Here is a 21,523-nt window from a genome sequence, read left to right as displayed (position 1 = left end):
ACTTCATAAACTATAAGCACAAATACAATGAACTACTTTTACTGTGTACTTTTGGAGTAATCAAACTCAAAAATCCATTCCAAACTACAAAAGTCTTTGTTTTTTCATCTGAAATTGGCTTTAAGACTAAATTCAATGATGAATAAAATTAATTTTCCCAATAAGTATATCATGAAATTGGTATATTTGGTGTTAGTACTCCATAAACTATGAGCACAAATACCATAAGTTTTCTGTGCTCTCTGATAGGTGATGTAAGATAATGCATTCCAATTTAAAGTAAAGAAGACATATATATATATATATATATATATATATATATATATATATAATTTTATTTTAGTTAAAGGGCCAACCGCAGCGTCGACATCAATTACAGAAGTCGTCTTCCAGCCGGATGGGGCAGTAAAGCGCCTCTGCTGCTGTTTTCTACCATAGAAGAAGAATCAGCACGTCAACGTCAGTTGTGTGTTTTGGAGAGGAGGTTGGAGGAAGATGGCGGGGTCCAAGGTGAAGCAGGACATGCCTCCTAAGGGAGGCTATGCTGCCTTCGATTACAAGAGAAACCTACCGAAGCGAGGACTTTCGGGTACAGACACTACAAATCCAGTTAGCTGAACATTCAAGATTGTACAGGGTTCGGAAAATATGGACAGTTTATGTGATACGTACGATTTACTGCGCAGCGGCTAATGCTAATGACTTAGCGTCAGTGAGTTTGACACGGACGGCAATTCGGGTAAAAGTGCAGTTATTATTATTAAAAGTGGCATTGTCCCCTCACTTTCAATTCTAAAAAGATGTTCGTGTCGTCTGAATTTAATTGTAAAAGTGCTCCAAATGGTTTCAGTAACTAAAAAAAGTACAGTTCTGGCTTAGTTGTTGATGACAGAGCTCTTAGCACCTTGCTAACTAGCCGATACGAACACGTCTTTGCGTTAGTTCAGTCATCTTATTAAAATTTTAATCCTTAAGTTTACTTTGCATCTCATTTTCGGCTGCAGAGCCCGATATTTTTGGACAGACTGCTTAGTTTCTTTGCTTCAGTATAGATGAATGAAGTAAAATTAATTTTTTTTATGTCTGCTATTGAACTGTATTGAATCCCTTTAGGTTCCTCATTCTTTCATGTTTTACACACGCAAAGTAAAGTGAGCATATATGGACCTTTACATAGTGTGTTAGTGTTGAACAAACACCATTTTTTATTAGTTTCAGACCCTGTATTCATGTTCCCTTAATTCGTTGATAGATTCAATTAAATCAATCTATTGTATTTTACCATTTTTTAACCACATACAGCGAATGCCTACTACATTAATTACTGAAGTGTATTTGGATCAGTACTAAATTACTGTTCAACACTGACAAATGGTTTCCAATGTAAATAATACACATCAGTCTTGTAGCAGTTTGCTATTATTACACTAATAATATATTTCTATTAAGTTACATAATATAGTATTTTGTGGAATCAGTAATAATGATTATAATTTTGATGTTTTATGTAATTGGGAAATTTGGGATTTAACACAAACCCAGCTCTAAATCAAGAATTCTTCAATCAACAGGATACAGCATGTTTGCCATTGGTATTGGTGTTATGGTGTTTGGCTACTGGAGGATTTTTAAGTGGAACAGAGAAAGGAGGTAGGACAGTTCTTATAACCATAAAAGTTGTATTTGCTGAATTAGCTATTCATTGTATGTATTTGTTTATTTCAGGCGGCTGCAGATTGAGGAGATGGAAGCAAGGATAGCTCTAATGCCCCTCATGCAGGCAGAGCATGACCGCATGTAAAATAAAACACTCAGGCACATACGCGTGCTTTCTAAAATTGCTCATGACCCTTGGAGGCCTTTGTAATGTAACTGCTGAATTTCTCTGTGTTCAGGACTTTACGGAAGCTGAGGGAAAACCTAGAAGAGGAGGCAATTCTCATGAAGGATGTCCCTGGTTGGAAGGTAAAGGAAAATTTTTTTTTCTTTGTTATGACCACAGAGTTAATTGAGGGTGATGAAATCAGTTATTCAGCAGAGCCTTTTGTGTACACAGAAGGAATCAAAACTTTATAACATTTCTAATGATAACTAGAAAAGCACTTGGAGAGCACAGACCTTCGCTAAGGCAGATCAGCACCCCCCCACACACACACACCACCACCAAAATTTAATAATTTGTTCATTGTGCCAGTATCAGTATTTACTGAAAATTTCATCAAAATCCATCCATAACTTTTTGAGTTATCTTGCTAACAGACAGACAAACCCTGATGAAAACATAACCTCCGCCATTCCTTGGTGGAGGTAATAATAAGACGTTACATATGGCTAACAGACATTGCATTGTTGTTTATCAATAAATGCAGGCAACAGTTAGTGCTAACATGGATGTGGATAAGATGACACTGAAAGTCTATTAAATTAAAAGAAAAACAGTTATAAAAGTGGGATTTTTAATTATTCACTTTTGGGCAAAATGTAGTCTAACGGGTGATTAGGATATTATGAAAAATTACACATAACCTGTCCTAAAGTAATATTACACTTTGCTTCTGGATAGATTACATTTTGTTTTAATCAATTGAAATGTAATCACAATATCAGTCAGCTGCAGTAATATATGCAATTACCTACATATATACTTGTAAATGATCCAGTTTTTGAAGGATTTAAAGTGATTGAATTGCAGAAATTGAAAAAAAACACACATCTGTTGCATGAGGGTATGAGAATAGAATAGGTCTTTATTGTCACTGTTACAGGAGCAATGAAAACCTGTTTAGCATCATATTTGAGTATTGTGGATGTAGTGACACTGTTTACAGAGTTGCTACTTAAACCATGCACATTTTTTTGGTGTTGTAAAAAAAAAAAAAAAAGATACACACTTCAAAATTAGTAATATGTGCAATTTCCTTGATAACAAGGTAAGCAGACTAAAAGAAATACAAATATTTTAAACAATCACAATTTGACATTTCCGCTGAATCATCAGTACCAGTAGTCTGTAGTATTTTTGTCATTTAATGTGAAAACGGTCAAGGTATGCCATTGTGAATTAGAAAAATGTCACACTGCTTCTCTATACTGAACGGGTCTTGTTCTAAAACTTGTCCAGGTTGGTGAGAGTGTCTTCCACACAGACCGCTGGGTCACCCCTCTGCCGCAGGAGGTGTTCAACCTCCGACCACGTGAAGAGCTTTTGAACAAGCGTTTTGGTTTCTTGCGGTACGTGTAGTACCACTAAGAGTCCTGAGCTCCTTCACTTTCAGTACCATATGGACCTGAGACCCTGCTCAGGCCATCTTGTATATGTTGATTGTTCACTATTAAAATATAATTTTTCTGTACCTTATCCTGGTTTGAATTTTTGTTTTGTTTGGATTAAGAAGCAGACCTACAAAGTCCTCTTTAAAAACCTTGTTTTGCAGCTAAATAATACTTTTTTGACCAAAATTGCCTCTAAACATTTGTCAAGTATTCCCATAATCCCTGTTTGTTCTCAACTGATGTGCAGCAGTGCTTTAAACAAACATGTACTTGTTGTTGACTGGACTAGCAGCCGTGCAATAGTGATCCATTCCATTGTTTCCTTTTCCATTCACTGCACCTTTTTAGGGACATCAGCTTTGTATACTTAGTGACTTTGCCTTAAACCAAACTAACAAAAAATCCCAACCACACACACGATGTGTTCAGATTAGTTTTCTCAAGTGGCTCCATGTCAACTCTCCGACATCCCCAAATGACAATACTTTACTGTTGTATGTCAAATGCAATCTTGAAGTCCTAAGAACAGAAGTGGAGTGCAGTAAACTATTGAATGAAAATATGACTGAACCCTTTTACATTTTTTCCCTTTTTTTAGCTGTAGTCTATTTTCACTGAAACTGATATTTTTACCATCGAGGTCAAGGATTTTCCAAAATGGGTAAAGTATGTGTTTCTGGAGAAATTTGCCATTAGCCTAAATGATCTATGGAGTTAATTTCTTTAAATGGGGAATTGTGAATTGTTACTTTAGTGTGAGCTATATTTTAAATACTGCAATATAGTTATACCAGTGTTATTTTTAGTCAAGATCTACTACATAGGTCTTTTCAGTGTCAAAACTGTTGACATTGTCTTCAGAGACCTTGAGTAAATCTGACGTATGGAGTGTTTTCATTTAAACCATAGTCAAAAGTCACAACTTTGAGCTCTGGAATATGAGATTTGCAAATTTCATTATTTTTCCGATGTTTTTTGACTGGGATTCCAGGAACATAAAAGTCCTGGATACACCACCAGGTTTTAAAGATTGAAAGATACCTCTAGTTTTTGTGTTTTAAGTATAGAAGTGAGCTGCTGTATAAAACTATTGTCCAGTGTCAAAACATATTGACACTTAGATATACAAAAACAATCCATGATCCAGAATAGATGACAACTGTGTAGTTTTCCCAAAAACTTTATTTCTGCAGTTGATGAAATGGCAGAAAACATATTACATTTAACTGGAACCACAATCATTACATTTCAGTTTCACTGTACTTTTGTTCAAGCAAAATGTGGTTGCCTGCTTCTATGTCCAAGTTTCACATTTCAAGGACTTTAAACAGAGCCATCATTTTGTCCTGTATCTTTTTCTCTATCTCCTGGCTCTATTTTGTCTGCAGGCGCATCAGGGTTTCTGTGTAGCCACTGCTATCAGCTGCCTCATGGTGAACCTGAAATGAAAATGCAGACATACTTCACAGACTGAAACATTCAAATAGTCACCACTGTATCGTTTAAAGACAAAACATGAATTTACCCGATAAGTGCATCTGCAACACTCTGCCTTCTAAGGCTGGATGTACATCATGCTGTGAGGTCATCTAGTGAAGCCTCCAACAGTCCACTCAACCTGAAGAAAAAGAGAGGAGATGATTAAGCCTAGTCACTAATGGCTTGACAAGACAAATCACAACAAAATGCATGCAACACTATACATGAGTCTGAAACTCACCGCTTATTCATATATATGGGTGCAAAGAAAAACTGAATACAGTCTAGACACCTTATACGTCAATTAGGACTGCTGTGGGGCATTACTGGAGCAAATTTGAGGACTAATGCAGTGAACAGAGGTGGTCTGAGAACAAATACCCATGAGTCAGAGGGCACTGCTTTGTTTTGGAGGACTCGAGAAGGTGACTCTAAAATCCAAGAGCTCCATAGAAACATGTCTTTAAGAAGCAAAATCTGGAAGAGGCCATGGCATGTTTGTAGGCGACATCTGAAGCAGAGGACTAAACAGCGACTAACTTGAAGGTATTCATGGAAACAATGAGAACTGAGTTTGAAGGATGTGAGCAAAGCAAAAGGAGATTTTTACCTCACGTGCATTGGCCTACTTTCTCCACATATGACCTAGGCAAGAGCAGCTTTCATCTCTGATGAGCACTTGTTGGTAGGCGCAACACTTCATTCTCCAAGGACTTGTAGGTTTTTGAAGTAGCTGACCACTTGAATGTAATGAAGGATTAACATGACCAGACACCAGCTAATGTTTACCAGCATTTCCATGTGCAACTTTTAGGTAATTATACATTCAAACCTCAAAAGGTTCAATACTTAAGTTGGATTTATAATAAATTTGGAATTAAACATTTTGCCATCAAATCTGTATCCAGGCAGGTAGATACATCAAGTGCAGGTTAATTTTTTTTTTTCTCCAAAGGTTAAATCCAATTACTTTTTCACTCCATTTTATCTGATTGGCCAATTATTAATTGCCCTCCAATGCAATTCACGTGTAAATTCTGGTGCTTTAAACAGGTTCTCACGAAGAATTATAGAAATGAGTAAAGCGCTCTGCTAAACTCCCCCATGTGGTAGTTTTGAAAGGCAAAGGAACCAAGATTATTTTCCACAGTCTGTTTAATAGGCTCCATGAAGCCAAACTGACAAGAAAAAAAAATGTTGATCATACAAAGAACATAAAGTACAAAACTGTTCCCGGTTGAGATAATATACTTTGGGGAAATGAAGTTACATTTTTCGATCACTTAAACAAGATTAGTCCATTTTACAGCACATTTAAAAATGCAGATGTTGAGCAGAGCACAGAAGATACCTTGGACAGACTGTAGCATGCTGCAATTTGCAACTTCATGAACAGCCGGCCACTTCGGATGTGTAGTTCACCAGTCTGAAAGGAATTCACTCTTTTGGGAAATTGAACACACAGGAGCCTCAACTAAACTAAGTTTTAATAGTAAAAAGGAATTTAGCATAAAATCCCCCCCAGAAAAGCGTTATTTAAGTGTAGATGTTCCTCAGTCAGTTTAAAACCTGGCAGGAGGTAGGTCAGAGACTTCAGAGGGGAAATTAGAAAACGAACAAGTAAGCCCCATCACTTATTCAGATGTAAAAAAGAAAAAAAAAAACATAAGTAATCAAATCAAACACTTTAACGCGCTGGACAGAAGTCTACAGCAATGGTAGTGGCTGTTCAACGAAAAGCCATGTGGAGAACCAATGTTGGATCCCCAAAATGGGACATTACATTAATATCAGATTACACAGATGCCTTTTAGTTAGCTTTTTTTTTTTTAGAGGAATGCAGATGCCCAATTAAACAAGGCAAGAGTGTTGAACTGTTATTGTTTAAACATGGTTTGTTAGGGAATGACCAAAACTCATGGCTACAAGTTTAAGATGCTTGAGCTACTACAACAGAACTACAAAACTAAGGTCAGCAATAACACGTGGACATTTTTCTTGAGGAGCGCATCTTTGAAATACAGCCAGCCAAGTGATGATCTTGAATCAGGGAGATGTTTACTCGTGTGTAGCTGAGGATAAGAAGTGGGCACACAGGTAAAGACACTGAAAGTTTCCAACACTGGAGTTTCACAACATCCCAATCAACCCACCAGACAGTCCAAAACCCTCCCTCAATTTTGCACAGGGGACTCCATGAGCTGTGATATGAGCAAAATCTACTACTCAGCACAGGTACAATTACATATTTGCTAGAGTGGCTCAATCCGTTTGCCAGCGGCTTTATCAGAGTGGGGTAGGCGCTGGCAAAAATAGCACAGAAAGGTATTGCTTAGGCTGTAAAACTGAGGGGAAGCTGATACAAGTATCTGCATATGTTGGGGCTGTAATAATCTCATTTAAGTCAATGTTTGCTGTCACCTAATACAATAAAGTAAAAGTAATTTATAAATTATAAAGCAAAGAATACTTTAATTCCACCTACGAATCAAAATTTCAGGTAGTTCAATATCCATTATAATGGCTTGGTGATTTATAAGATTAGCACAAATACTTAAAACTTCCATTTGCCGTTTAGAATTTGAAATCGACAGCCCCAACATAAGTGTATACAAAGTATGAATGCATATTAATGCTTACCATAGTTGTCATATCCCTCACGGTAGGATGACGAGCGATCACTGTATCCACCCTGACTCCTAAATGCAAGACAAGTTGTTGCAATTAGTACATTAAGATTTCCACACATTTCTGTCCACCTCTACTATACTTTCCTGTATCCTTACCTATTCTCTCTGTAGCCACCACCGGAAGAATATCCACCGCCGCCTCCTCCACTCCTGTACTGGCCACCGCCAAAGCTCCTGTCTCCACTGCTAAAGCTTCTTTCACCATAACTCCTGTCACCATATCCCCGATCTCCATTGTATCCTCCACCGCCTGGAAAATTTAATACAAATTCAGTTATAATCAAAAAATAAACACCACCATAACAACCATGACTATATTCATGGTTTGCTCCATACCTCTGGAGTAACCACGCCCGCCTCCGCCTCTACCTCTTGAGGTACCGAATCTGCTGCCTCGCTGGCCTGACCCAAATCCTCCACCTCCTCTGGGGCGTCCACCCTTTCCTGCTTCATCCACACGAATATGCCTGCCATCCAGACTCTGCAATGAAGAAACAACCATTGGGAATTAATGAGACATGGTACAACTTCCTTACCTTATTAACTTTGACATTTTACAAGCTACTGTAAAGGTAACCTGCATAATGGATAATGAATTGATTTACATTTACAGTTCATACATGTGGATCTATGAAGGCACTTTGGCTGCAGTTTGAACCCAAAGTCCCTGAAATGCTCCAATTGGATACAAAATCATGCATTTCTTCAAGTAAATGATTACTACATTTTAATGTTGTTGTTCATTTTCACTTAGTGTGTAATATTAATATGGAATACTTTAAACTGAAGTTTTTACCATCTACAACCAATTTATATCAAGAAAAACTAAACTCTCCATGGGACCTTCCTGCCTAATTGCAAAGTAAAAATGCGCCATTTTCACAGATGGGGTGGCAGATCCAACGTTATTCCACTGGTGTAGTCCCCTGAGTGTGAATATGTAAATGGATGGTCTTTGTGTGCATTTACGTACCTTGCCGTTCATGGCGTCCATAGCGTCTCTAGCGTCTTCTGGGTTATCATATTTAACAAAGCCAAATCCGCGAGATCTTCCAGTCTCTCTGTCTTTAATCACATCCACTGTGACGAGATTAAAAACAAATATAATGTCAACACGTCACAAAAACAGTCATTTAATGTGTGACCGACACCGAAATGGAGGCCTCGGCGGATTTACCTTTCTCGATGGTTCCGTACTTTCCGAAGGCCGCAGCCAGAGACTCTTCGGTGGTGTCGAAGCTAAGGCCTCCGATGAAAAGTTTCCCTTCGTCCGACATCTTCAGACTATCTACAAAACAAAAAGGCGCATAGATTTATCAAATAGAAAACGTCTCCTTATTTTTATCGAAGCGCCTCCCTGTTTAATAACATCGCCAGGAAAGGTCCGTGAACGCCGCAGAGAAAAGTAGGTCAAATATTTATAACCTTTCAGATAACGCCTCCCTGATATAAACATCAAGGAAAATAATCGACGTTTTCACCCTGAAACTTAAAAACAATGCACCGCAACAAATCTTTGTTAAATTTTTTTTGTTGGGAGGCGTTACGGTGGCTAACAAAAGCCACCGAGCTAGCAGGCCTCATGGCATCAACGTGGTTAGCTAGCCTAGCATTAGCTTTTTATCTTCAGCGCCATTTTACACACAGCTCATGTTCCTTTCACGTTGTTTCCCTTCAATTAAAAACACGCATTTTTCCTCCAGAGATGCACGGTTATTTAGATAAATACACAAACATATGCGGTAGGAAAAGATTATATTGAAAAAATATATTTTTTCCTGATTAGTATAATTAATCCAAATTACGTCAATATCCAAGGTTTAGTAAATATCAATTATATTATTTATACCCTGTAATAAATTACACTTTTCCATTGAATACGTTGAACAAATTTAAAAAAAAAAAAAAACGTGCGAAAGGATAAATACCTTCCTATTGGCAGCGCTGATGTCTGTCGAACGGAGCTGCAGGTCAAATGCGAAGGGAGGGAGAGCGCACTTCGGTTTTCACCGCTTTACGCACTGATTTCCTCTTCTATGTCTTTGTGCAAATAACGCATAGAGCCTACAGCGTCCCCTGCTGGACCAGCCAGTGAACAACATTTTATTCACGTCTTTGTGCAGGGGTGTCAAACTCACTTTAGTTCAAGGTTCACATAAAAAACCCATTTCAATCTCAAGCGTGCAGAACCAGTAACAATTGTTTAATAACCCATAAACAATAACTCCAAAATTTCCATTTTTGTTTTAGAGCAAAACAGTAAAAGTGCAAATTTAGCAATATTCCACCTCAGCTTCTCATTTACACATGTGCATTGCAAAACTACAGATAGGAGTGGATCTACAAAGACAAAAAACAGGCATAATATTGTTCAAATTAAGAGATTTTAGGTTGCTAATGGTTGTTCAGGGTACTCACATTTTTTTTTTGCAAAAGGATGGTTTGTAAGTCTAATTATTTTCAGTTTGGTGTGGTCATCATTTACGTTATGTTGTTTACTTGCCAGGTCAAGTCTTTGTCAGTGTGTAAGTCCCAAGTCATTAAAATTGGATCTTAAGTGAAGCCACGTGACTCAAGTTTCCCACCCCCACAACACTGTAAGAAAAGAAAAGGAGGAGCAGGAGTCCTGTTACAGCACCCTTGATCTAGGTATACAAACCACCATGAACAGTTTTCATGAAATGAAATGCTCATTGTGTTTTTCTAAAATGGAGCTAAAGTGTATGCAATGAAGAACACATAGTATAAGCTCTAACTAGGCTTTCCTTCAGCTGTAAAAATACCAACAACAAAAAAAAAAACACCCAAATTAGGTAATTTTGGGATTTTACCAGATTTACTCAAGGTCATACCGCAAACAAAAGTGCACAGCTTTAACACTCTTTCTTTATTCCTATTTTACTCCTTTCTTTTGCATTTACATTTCAATATTGCATAAAAGTAAAACATTTCAGAGGAACATCCAACAAAACATAGTAGCTTGATTACATTCACAACAGTTAAGGCATTGAAATATGTGGACAAACAAACAATAAGAGGTCTGTATGAACACCAAGATGTCAGCTTTGTGACACTGCTACATGATTACAGCCATTTCATTAAAAGACGGACTCAGACGACAAAACACACTCAGGACAATAACAGTAAGAGGAAGCAGACTACTTTGAGCTACTTTAAGCATGTTTCAGAAATGCTGATAGTATAAAAACAACAACCAAGTAGAGCTGCAACAACTGTCGACTATTAAATGAACTGCCATATATTCTAATACTTGGTTCTTCAGAGAATTTTTCTTTTGTGAAAAAATTCTTAAATTAGTTTTTTTTTGTGTGGTTTCTCCTTTCTCTATGACATTTTCACCATTTTCTGACATTTTATAAATTACATAATGAATTGATTAATCAAGAAAATAACTGACAGATGAATTAAGATGAAAATAATAGTCGCAGCCCAACAACCAAGCATTTCCACAAAGTCGCCCTTGACTCTAAGAGGTCTTCTTTGATGCTGTGCTCACTTCACTGTCCTTTACAAGGTCACAGGTCTGCTTTTGATGGTTCCACAGTGATCTGTTGGTTCTATTCTGCAGAGGATGAGCCCTTATTCATCCATGAGCTACCGCTGCTCTGACAGTACGAGGATCTTTTCTGTCCAGGGGTCGAGTAAGGATAACGGTATGGGTGAGACGCCTGTGAGAGACGCGAGCTTCTGCGAGTCCGTCTGCGAAGACGCCTCTGATGCATCAAAAACTGGAGGCGCTCTAGTTTACTGTGCAGCATTTGATTCTCCTCCATGGATGAGTGGAGGTGGTGGCTCTCCTCACCTACGGGAGTGAGAACAAACAGCTGGAGTTAGATATACTACACAATAAATTTGCATGCGTGTGTCAGTTTATTCACTGAGGGGTAAAGTCCTGACAATTAGCTAACAATTAATCCACATTGTTAATATCTGCTCATTCAGAGAGATTTTTTTCAAACTCTGTCAAAGGTTTGGAACAAGCCTATAGATCTGAAACTGCTCACAGGTAAACCTAGGTCATTGATCCTCAGGTGGTAAAAACTTGCTCAGAGGATACAGTGGTGGCATTATCCTGCCTGCCTAATAAGATAAGATAAGATCAAATAAGATAAGATAAGACTTTATTTATCCCACCGTGGGGAAATTTCACAGTTAACAGCAGTAACATTTAACAAGTGAGTGCAGAGAAAAAGATAGGTAGGAAAAAAACACAAACGAGTGAAAAATGAAAATACAGAGAAAAATAATTAATTTGGTATTGATATAAATAAAGAATTAGAATTGAAAATTAGCAGGAAGTGCCTCCATCTCACACAAACTGGGTGAGAGACGTGATGAAATAGCTGGACCCAGTGTAGATCAGATATTCTCTTACAGGGTGAGAAAGAGAATTCTACAGACCCTGGACATGTTTTATGGACTTTTTCAGAACAGCACTTCTCCACAATGGCTAAGGTGATTCTGAACATCTCCATCACACATACACTCATCAGCCATAACATTATGACCACTGACGGGTAAAGGAGTATTAATTTTAGTTATCTCATTACAGTGAGACCTGTCAGTGGGTGGGATGTATTATTGTATTATGTATCGTATGGGATGTACGTGAACGTTTAGTCCTCGCAGTTTATGTATTAGAAACAGCAAAATGAGCAAGAATAGGGACGTGAGCAGTTTTGACAGGGAAGAAATTGTGATGGCCAATGTGCAAAGGGTGTAAAGCATCTGCTGGAGCAGAAGATGATCACCACCTGTCCAATGTTGTGTAGGAAAAGGGGGTGCCTTAAAATATCTAAATGTTGAATGCTTATTTAAATGTTTTTATAATGATGTTTTACTGATGATAGGAAATAAATCAGGAATACTGGTATCTTGTTAACATTGTGTGAATGTATTTAATTGGTTTCATATATACAGAGCATGAGTACCGTTGTGACACATATCTCTCTAGAAATGGCTGTTTTATTGCATCCAAAATAATAGTAGAAAGGGACATGGAAATGGCAGTGAAAGTAGTCGTGAATGTTCATTTATGCTAAAAAATGAAACTGATCTTCCTACCATTTATGTATATGGCCTGTTGTGAAGGTCATGATGGTGTGTAATTTTTAAAGGGTCTATATTATCTATGTTTATATTGGTTGCTGCATGATCTGAATCAGCAGTAGATGAGTTTTAACACTGGACATGAACCAAGGTGACTTATCAAAGTGTTCACTGTTTGCTAAAGGAAAAAGAGTCACACTCACCTTGTGTTTTACCGAAGGGATCCGTCTTCTGGGTCACCAGTGGTTTGGTTTGTGTTCTTCTGGGTTCATCTGCTGTGACCTGTGGACTGTGTGGTGGGAGGCCTGAAAGTGGACAATGGAGGTGGGGAAGGTTGGCTGGGGCCCCCTGGTGGTGACAGGCAGCTCTGAGGAGGTCGTTGAGGATCTGGATAATGATGGCAATGCCACGTCGAGGGTGACTGATCTCTGTCTGACTGTGAGGGGCCAGAGTGCCTGATGGGAGATGGAGAAGAACATGAGAAGTAGGAACAATTAGTTGGAACTGAATAAAAAAAGAAGCGCCAAAGTGACAGAAAAAACGTCAAACGGAGCTTTTCATATGACATTTTACGAGAGATTTCTGAAAAAATTAAGAGACCATTGTTTTTGACAACATATAGGATAAATTGGAAAAAAAACTGGACAAAATAATTAAAACTGCAGTGTTTTCAGACCTCAAACAATGCAAACAAGATCATATTCATTTTTAAACAACACAGTACTAATGTTTTGATGTACGAAGATTAACAATTCAATATTTGCTGGAATAGCCTGATTCTCAAGCAAATCGCTCATGCATTTTTGCAAGCTCTCCAGGAGTCTTACATCTCGCTGTTGGCTGCTTTATTCCACTCAGCTTTGTTTGATATCTTGAGACCATTTGTCTTCTTCTTGATCACATTCCAGAGGTTTTCAATTGGGTTCAGAACAGAATATTTGTAGTGGTCTCTTATTTTTTCCAGAGCTGTACAAACTGTTCATGCACAAGAGATGACTTACCAGAGAAAGTCCCCGAAAACACGCCTGGAGAGTGGTTGACAAAACTTTCTATGACAGCTCCTGACTCTTTGCAGAATTCAGCAGTAGATGAGGCATGACCATTACTCTGTAAAAATGAAAAGGTGCTTAGAGATTTTGTCCACAATGCAATCGATGAAGTAGAAAACATTTAATGGAATTTAGTGAGACCTCTCAGGTAAAATAGCTAACCTCTTTGAAGGTTGAGGCAGGGACTGGACTTGGGGGTCCAGAAAGAGAACCAGTGGGACCATTTGAAAAGACTGGAGTGGTCGCTGGCAGTGGAGAACTGGGATGAGGGCACTCAGAGGGCAAAGAATAGGTTGGAAGATGAGGGGGATATGCATGTTTAGAGAGGGGAGAATAGGAGTGGTGATTGCAGTTCACAGGGTGGACACTGTTGGATGAGTGGGAGGTAGAATGTGTCGAGTTGAAAGGAATCCTAGGTTTTGAGGTGTTAAAGTGGATTGGAGATGCAGAGTTAGGAGAGTCCAAGACAGTGGAGGCGCTGGTGTTTGAGGTGGATGCAGATCCAGGGTGCTTTGTCCTAATGACTGAAGGCCGGTTATGTTGAAGCTCACTGTTATGAGATGAACTGTGATGAACCTTAGAGTCCTGTTTCCGCTGCAGCTCAGCCACATTCTGCGCAGACAGCTGGAGCTGCACATACATCGTGTGGGCACCGATTCCCATGTTAATAGTCAGAGGGGAGCGCCCAGACAGGAAGTCACTGATCTACAAGAGAATCAGGAAAGAAACACTTAAGATTTAAATAAACCTTTGGTCACAGTACACTGCCTTAACTCTCACTTCAAGTGATCTAAGTAACTTTCCGTGTTTGTGTGTTGCTGTAAAACCTTGTCAGTAATCACAAGAAGTGATGCAATCTTGGTATCTGTGTTTTAACATGAATGTGTGGGGGTTATTTTATTTTGACAGGTCAGCCTACAATTTGTAACTATATTTCTAGAAAATAAAGTGATCCCTTTTAAAATTTACTTGTGATTGAAGGTACACTACATTTTGCATTCAAGTCAGGTCTGATTCTTTGCAGTATGTAGTTTGTCAAACCTTTAACTGAAGTCTTACCTGAACCTCAGTTAAACTCTCCAAAACGTCCATCATACTCCTGTCAGCTCTGGGAGTCGACTGTAGCAATAAAAGTGGAAAAAAACAGTTTCTCCATGGAGTGATGTGTTGTCAAAATACTTCAGTGATTACATTTCATTCTCCTTCTACTGCAGGATGTGCATTGGTTTGGTATACTCACCAAGCCTGCTTCAATGACAGGGACAAGGGTCAGTTTACTGTCATCTGCTACACCCAGATCCAGTAGTTTCCCTGCTGTCAGTTGCCTTCATTTGTAAACAAAGACATCACATTAGTCACTTGTTGATCTAAGCTGCATTAATCATTTGGACACTCTGAAATGCACACGTATGGAGTGTAAAAAAAAAAGAAAAAAAAAGAAACGCCAACTCACCTGTCTTTATGCAGGAGGAACATCCTGTCAGTGTGCACCCGGAGTTTCTGGGAGACACGTGCTCTCAGTCCCTCCACGGTCTCCCCTCGGGGCACCGTGAGCTCCACCGGGCTGCCCGTGGTGGAGGTGATGGACAGACGCATAGTGGGCGGACCGGTGGACACCCCCGCTCCGCAGCCTGCAGACCGACCCGGGGCACAGAGGCCCGGCTCCCGTTGTTCCATTCAGCTGACTGTCGGTGAAGACACGGAGGATGAACCGTCTAGTTGAGATCGGACTGTGACAGATCGGCTAAACTGAAGCGTGATGTGTCAGGATTTATATTTCCGTGTCATTCTTCAGTGGAGATTGTGAGTCATATTTAACGTTAAAAATGTTATCTGGGCGACCTAACCGCATCAAAGTGTGTCAGTTCCTCTGCGGTTCTTGTCTCTAGCTCTGACAAACGTAACACTACTTCACTACATGTAAAACACCCCAACCCTGGGCACACAGGCCCCGCCCATTTGATCAGACAGCCAATCACAGACAGATGATACAACAGTTTGGTGGCATTATCCAATCGCAAAGCCTACTTCGCCCGTGGCCCCGCCCTGTTTTGCACCTCTCTCACCATTCATAAAGTAAATGATGCAATCTGCACATATTTTCTACATTCTGTTTTCATTGCGTTACGGTAAGGGGTGTTACCGTCGCGATGAAACTGTTTTGTTTTCTTAACATTTATCATGTTTAAAGGTTAATCATACAATTACAGATAATCACAATAATTAGTCCTACTATCAAGTTACTGAGTGTACACTAGTGATAAAATCTGATCTCAGGATAAACATTGTGTGGGTTTTTGCCATGACATAAGTATGTTTGATTGTGTAAAATACCTCATATGTGACATTTGAATATCACCATTTTGCTCTTCTTATATACTTTCAGTGGGAAGCCATTTAAATTTAATAAGTGGATTTTTATCCTTCGTTTTAACTCTTATACATTTTGTGTTTTAATTTCATCAAAGTACATTTATTTTTAATCTTATGTTATATTAATTATTACTTTTTCTCTTTTTTAAGATTACTTAGATGCACCTGGTGTGTGAAAAGCCTTTGTAAAGTGCTTAAAGCTGCATTTCTTGTGTTAAACATTTAGTTTATTCTATCATTTTAAGTTTGAGTTAATAAATGAATTTTGACAGTAAAATGTTTTGTTATCTTGTGCATTGTAAAGCCTTTTATGATTTTGGGTTTAGGTTGTTTCAAAAAGAATGTATTTTGTTAATTTCACCAGAATAATGTCTGTGTTATGACTCTTTTCCTTCTTTTTTTTTCAATAGGCCTTTGTATGGCTACTGATTGTTCCCAGCATGCACTGCATGGTCTGAGAGCAGCCAATCACAAGAACATCTCAAGATGCAGTGTAAATCTGCGAGGAGACACTGACCTGCAGGTTTTCCTCTTGTGGGCTGTTTGGTATTCCTCTTGACCCTCTGGTTCATAGGGATGCCTCAGACTACAACTGTCACATGTGCAGGACTGGTGTGGAGTAAAAGTGACATAGGAACCCAGAGAGGACAGAGAAAATGCAGCTATTGTGTCTCCTCACTGCAGCTAAAAATAGCATCTTCCACAACGCCCCCGCTTTATTCATCCTGCGTCACTCCACTCCACTCCACTCCACTAGACTCCCATATCACCTACCTTTCTTCATCTCGGCCCCACACAACACTTATCTTCACACCCTCCCGAATGTGTTTGCTTCTTTTACTTATCACTGAAAACAACATGAACTTGAAATGGAAGGAACAGCAGACTCCTCTTTGTTCTGGTTTCTTTTCTCTCTGTTCTTCAGTTCAATTCCATTTCATTTTACAGCACAATATCAAACTGCAGCTCATGGGTTTTTTGATCAGAGGGGTAGACATCACTCTCACTTTACTTCAAATGAGGAAAAAGTCCCCATCCCCAAAATCCTTTTTAGGGAAAAAGAAACCCCAGGAAAAACCATAATGGAGGGATTCATCTTCTATGACATATAATACAATTGGTACAATAACTGATTTTTATTTTTATTTATTCATTGTATGCTTAGTTTTGTATTTTCCTGTTGACACACTTGATAGATGGACACTAACATGCCAGAGAAACACTAGAATTGGACTTTACATAAAATGATATCAGTATTGCATCAACCTAAACCTCAGTTTATCAAAACCCTTTGTTGATCCTCATGGAATAATGATATTTCTTTTGGCTCTATTTTCTTTCCCTCTTTTTTTCTTTGGTGGTGTTTGATCTGTATTTCACTCTTTGTAGATGCTTCAACAACATGCACTATAAATAAGAGAGATATTACGTTTGGGATTGCTTTGATAGCATATAATTAGTAATTCAGCCTTTGCTTTATCTTAATCCTTGGTGAACTTCAATGGAATTTCCCATACTGATCTTTAATCTCTCTCTCTCTCTCCCTCTCTCTCTCTCTCTCTCTCTCTCTCTCTCTATTCAGGCTTAATGAACTTAATGCCCTGACGGAGATCCTGTCTGCTTCCCACCCTCGCTCCTCCCCAGTGTTTCAATGACAGTATGCCACTCCAGCATTTAAGCAAGATGGGAGAGGCTGCTGCTTTACATTCCTGGTAGGTCGTCGAGAACAATTCGACAGGATGTCCTGCTCTCCAGAGCGTGCACAGACGCAGCTCTGACGTCAGACATCCAGGAACACACATACACGCTGCATTTTTCCTCTCCTCCACATTCCACCCACCCCTGCATGGCCTCTCCTGGCATGATATCCCAGATGTTTCAATCCTCTGGTATGTTACACCTCAGTCTGTGGAATTTTAGAGATAAAAAATACTAGCATGGGTACAATATGTCCTTAATACTTCAGCAAGAATGTAACAGACTGAATATTCGATGAATAGCTGAGATGTTTGATCGTCTGAAGGACATAAAACAGAAGATTCTTACAAGACTTAGCTAATTATTTCATAAAAATCTACTGTTTGCTAAGATTCATTAGAGAATAAGATATTGAACGAAGCATCATTTCAGTCATACTCTGCAATTAAAGCCAATCCCAACATTACTGTGTAAATGTAAAGAACTCAGAAAATGTGCAAGTTGCATCTCAAGTGGCTCACTGCTTTCAGCATAAACACAACAAAACAACAAATAAGTGTTTGAACATTTGCATGTGGTCTGAGAATGAATACAAACAGAAACTCATAATTTTTTTTTGCTGGTAATGACTGCTTCTTGGTGCTTTGTATATTATACTTGTGATTAATGTCCAACAAATCTATCAAATGCAAAAATCCAACAAATCTCGACTGTACATGTAATTATTTATATCTTCATAAATACTCGTTTGTCCTCCTCCACAGTGGCAGCATTTACTGGCTCTAAATGGTTAAAATGTAAAATAAAACAATGCTGATGTAAAGATGCACATGGAACTATATGTTGTATTTATCTTTCAGGTAGTCATAGAAGTGTCTTATGCATTGTAAATTAATTTAACCCATAAAGACCCAGTGCTACTTTTGTGGCAGTTCCCAAATGATTTTCTCTCTATACTTAACATTTCCTAAGTGATTTGTCACCGTTTATTATAAAATAATAATAATTTATCATTTTTCTTGTGAAAATCAGGTTGTTTCCTATATTTAATTCACTGATCATGTAGATGTTTATAAAAGCTCTGATTAAAGTTCAGGGCTATTATATCAAAAACAGAAAAAAAAACTGAAGAAAATTTGACTTTTTTCAGTAAAATCTATCATTAACTGAACATAAAACAATTGTTTCCATCTACTGTCATTGATTAAACTCCATGGGTTTTACTGGTGAGTCAATGTTGTTGAAGATGATAGTGTTTCCATGGTAACTACGGAGCCTCTGAACTTCCAAATGGGTCATATCTGATGACCATGAAAAGATGATAAACTGTATTTTACAACAATTATTTACATGTATTGATAGGATTAATGGATCAACAGGTATTAAACATTTCTGTCAGTAGATGGTTTTGGTTTACAGTGTTTGTTTGGGTCTTATGGGTTAAAGTAAGATGGCATAAAGTCCTAAAAATGTCCTGCAGCACATGGACATTTCCTCCCTTTCCTAATTTAGAAACATCTCTTTTTATTTCCCCCTGGACTTGAAAAATGTGACATTTCTCTTTAGCTGCACATTACATTCAATAACTCTAAATAGGTCACCGTGGTTGCTCTGAACTGGTTTCCCCCAGTTCAGTCAAAGTTATCACTCGTCATGTGTGTGTTATTTCTGTCGGTCCACCAGTGGTTACAGTTTGGAGCCAGTTTGCTAAAGTTTTGGGTAAACTTTTCGTTCAAGAGCATAAAATGGATCAATCAGATCTCTAGCTTGCTTTGGGAACGCCATCCTCACATTTAGTGTTATCATAGAGGTGCACATTAGACCTCCTGCCACCTTGCTGCCGAAGCATTTTCCATTTGTGCAAATCCTTCAATGCTTCATAACACAAGGTCACAGACTGCACAGGGTCTGATCGCAAGGAAAATGATGACTGAAAGTTTACCACCTTGTTTGAAAAATAGAAGATGCAACATACAGAGAAACTGATAAACAGGCCAGCGAAACAATATAAAACACGAAAACCAATGGAAAATGATGATGATGAGTTGGTTAACAAACAACCAGCAACTGTCAGTATTGTCAGTGCTGTTTGATATTTGAAATTTCAGAGCCGCATAAGCCAAAATCAATGAGTAAATATGCCTGAAAACACACAAACCTCTACTTTTGTATTATCCTACATTTGATTAAGAATGTTGCACATCAAACCTATTATTATGCTGTTATCCAATTTTTTTTGTGTTACAAATGATCTTCCTGAGAGATTAAATTAGCTAAATGTTACGTACTTAAATGATAAGATGAATTAGGGGAAAATTGACAATAGTGCTGGTTTGCTGATGTTTTGTATGTATATGATAACGTGTTATTACACATATATTTATTGGCTTACATACATTTATACAATAAAATTATAAATCTTCCACTAGAAAAACCTGAAAAGTGAATTTATTGTAATGTGCAGACAGTGTTTTGAAGTAGACCTGGTAGCTGTGGAACAAACATTCCTTTGAAGTGAAACCCATTCTCTCATTAATTCTCAGATTTCAAAAGAAAGACTGTATGTTGGAAACTACAGCCACCCTGTGTTTTGACTTAATTTTTCTTTATTAGAGACTAAAATTATTATTATTATTATTATTATTATTATTATTATTATTATTATTATTTTATTTTTTATTTTTTTTTACAATTTTTTTACTCTTACACCACTGTTTTTAAAAACAGTCCCTGCATTCCTCTGTTATAATTTGGATAAAACTGAGTAAAATTACAGCCTACTTTTCTCTTTTTGTTGATGGCTTCTTTACTATGAACCACTGAAAGTCTACACTTGTAACTATCTGAAAACTAAATATTACATGAAACTCTTAACTCACAGGTGTCAACCATGCGGCCCGGGGGCCAAAACCAGCCCACCAAAGGGTCCAATCTGGCCCCTGGGATGAATTTGTGAAATGCAGAAATTACACTGACGATATTAACAATCAAGGATGTTAAAATCATTTTAGATCAATTTAATCTCAAGTGGGTCAGATCAGTAAAATACTATCATAAAAACCTATAAATAATGAAAACTACAATTTTTTCTCTTTGTTGTAGTGTAAAAAAAAAGTAAAATTACACAAAAATGTTTACATTTACAGACTAGCCTTTTGCAAAAAATGTGAATAAGCTGAAATTTCTTAAGAGAAGTATGTGGAATTGTACTAATATTCTGCCTCTTACTAAATGTTTTGTGTATTTGTAGATCCACTGTGACCTGTAAGTTGTGATTCACATGTATAAATGATAAACTAAGGTGTAATATTGTTAAAATTGCGCTTATTTTTCTTAAGAATTTTCAGGTTGTTCATATTTGTTCATGTTATGTTCAAGTACGGTGCGTAGATGTAAACATTTTCATTACGAAATTTGACTTTTTTTCACCCAAAAACAGAGAAAAAAACTTTGGAGTTGACATTATTTATAAGTTCTTATCCTATTATTTATATTATTTTGCTGGTCTGGCCCACTTTATATCATATTAGACTGTGGGGCTGAGTGATATGGACAAAATTTCATATCTCGATATTCATGCCAGAAATCTCGATATCGATACGATACGATATGACTACGGGTTCGGTGAAAACCAAGCATTTTTCAGAAAAATACAAACATCCTAATACAAAATAATGTGGAAAGTGCAGTTCTATTTATAAGAACTCACTGCCAGTCATCAACATTAACATAAAGTACGAATAAATGAAATTTGTTGTGACTTCCAGAGCTGTACATGCAGGGCGAGCCCGGGGGATATCTATGTCGTTTATATCATTGACTTTCGATATTAATATCTTGAATGTTCATATCTAGATATCGATACCATAACGATATATCTTTCAGCCCTAT

General features: G+C 37.8%; 3 protein-coding genes across 5 annotated transcripts; 1 reads left to right on the top strand and 2 right to left on the bottom strand.

Annotated features, from left to right (window-relative positions):
• Positions 1–456: 456 nt before the first annotated feature.
• On the top strand, positions 457–3,358 carry ndufa13 (NADH:ubiquinone oxidoreductase subunit A13). Its single transcript, XM_030159693.1, has 5 exons — positions 457–589; positions 1,572–1,650; positions 1,726–1,797; positions 1,896–1,965; positions 3,122–3,358. The coding sequence occupies exons 1-5, from the start codon at positions 496–498 to the stop codon at positions 3,239–3,241; spliced, it is 435 nt and encodes a 144-aa protein (XP_030015553.1). The 5' UTR covers positions 457–495; the 3' UTR covers positions 3,242–3,358.
• A 1,081-nt stretch (positions 3,359–4,439) lies between these two features.
• On the bottom strand, positions 4,440–9,474 carry cirbpa (cold inducible RNA binding protein a). Of its 3 annotated transcripts, none has more exons than XM_030159691.1 (8): positions 9,371–9,474; positions 8,620–8,730; positions 8,416–8,522; positions 7,777–7,923; positions 7,539–7,684; positions 7,393–7,451; positions 4,799–6,824; positions 4,440–4,712 (listed from the first exon to the last, which is right to left on the bottom strand). In XM_030159691.1, exons 2-7 carry the CDS (start codon positions 8,717–8,719, stop codon positions 6,811–6,813), a joined length of 573 nt encoding a protein of 190 aa, XP_030015551.1. In that variant the 5' UTR covers positions 8,720–8,730; positions 9,371–9,474; the 3' UTR covers positions 4,440–4,712; positions 4,799–6,810. The 3 variants fall into 3 exon arrangements, with proteins under 3 accessions (XP_030015551.1, XP_030015550.1, XP_030015552.1); XM_030159690.1 differs by having other exon boundaries at positions 7,539–7,692; positions 7,779–7,923; XM_030159692.1 differs by lacking the exons at positions 4,440–4,712; positions 4,799–6,824; positions 7,393–7,451 and having other exon boundaries at positions 7,535–7,693.
• Positions 9,475–10,314: 840 nt separating this feature from the next.
• Positions 10,315–15,477, bottom strand: LOC115437941 (midnolin-like). The gene is made up of 7 exons (XM_030161343.1): positions 15,015–15,477; positions 14,802–14,886; positions 14,621–14,680; positions 13,724–14,266; positions 13,514–13,619; positions 12,716–12,967; positions 10,315–11,265 (listed from the first exon to the last, which is right to left on the bottom strand). Exons 1-7 carry the CDS (start codon positions 15,236–15,238, stop codon positions 11,021–11,023), a joined length of 1,515 nt encoding a protein of 504 aa, XP_030017203.1. The 5' UTR covers positions 15,239–15,477; the 3' UTR covers positions 10,315–11,020.
• Positions 15,478–21,523: the final 6,046 nt, after the last annotated feature.

This window comes from Sphaeramia orbicularis, chromosome 17 (genome assembly GCF_902148855.1).
Source record: "Sphaeramia orbicularis chromosome 17, fSphaOr1.1, whole genome shotgun sequence".
In the NCBI taxonomy this organism is placed as follows: Eukaryota; Metazoa; Chordata; class Actinopteri; order Kurtiformes; family Apogonidae; genus Sphaeramia; species Sphaeramia orbicularis.
Note: the sequence above shows the minus strand (reverse complement) of the source record. Positions and strands in the feature narration are given on the sequence as shown.

What these genes read in the sequence shown, in the direction of transcription:
- cirbpa (XM_030159690.1), bottom strand. Translation starts at nt 8,719, where the DNA reads ATGTCGGACGAAGGGAAACTTTTCATCGGAGGCCTTAGCTTCGACACC. An exon ending in TGGACGCCATGAACGGCAAG is followed by an intron (nt 7,924 to 8,415) that starts GTACGTAAATGC and finishes TCTTCATTGCAG; the next exon opens with AGTCTGGATGGCAGGCATAT. An exon ending in CGGGCGTGGTTACTCCAGAG is followed by an intron (nt 7,693 to 7,778) that starts GTATGGAGCAAA and finishes TAAATTTTCCAG; the next exon opens with GCGGTGGAGGATACAATGGA.
- LOC115437941 (XM_030161343.1), bottom strand. Translation starts at nt 15,238, where the DNA reads ATGGAACAACGGGAGCCGGGCCTCTGTGCCCCGGGTCGGTCTGCAGGC. An exon ending in TTCCTCCTGCATAAAGACAG is followed by an intron (nt 14,887 to 15,014) that starts GTGAGTTGGCGT and finishes TTACAAATGAAG; the next exon opens with GCAACTGACAGCAGGGAAAC. An exon ending in TCCCTTCGGTAAAACACAAG is followed by an intron (nt 11,266 to 12,715) that starts GTGAGTGTGACT and finishes TCACTCCCGTAG; the next exon opens with GTGAGGAGAGCCACCACCTC.
- ndufa13 (XM_030159693.1), top strand. Translation starts at nt 496, where the DNA reads ATGGCGGGGTCCAAGGTGAAGCAGGACATGCCTCCTAAGGGAGGCTAT. An exon ending in AAGTGGAACAGAGAAAGGAG is followed by an intron (nt 1,651 to 1,725) that starts GTAGGACAGTTC and finishes TGTTTATTTCAG; the next exon opens with GCGGCTGCAGATTGAGGAGA. An exon ending in AGGATGTCCCTGGTTGGAAG is followed by an intron (nt 1,966 to 3,121) that starts GTAAAGGAAAAT and finishes AAACTTGTCCAG; the next exon opens with GTTGGTGAGAGTGTCTTCCA.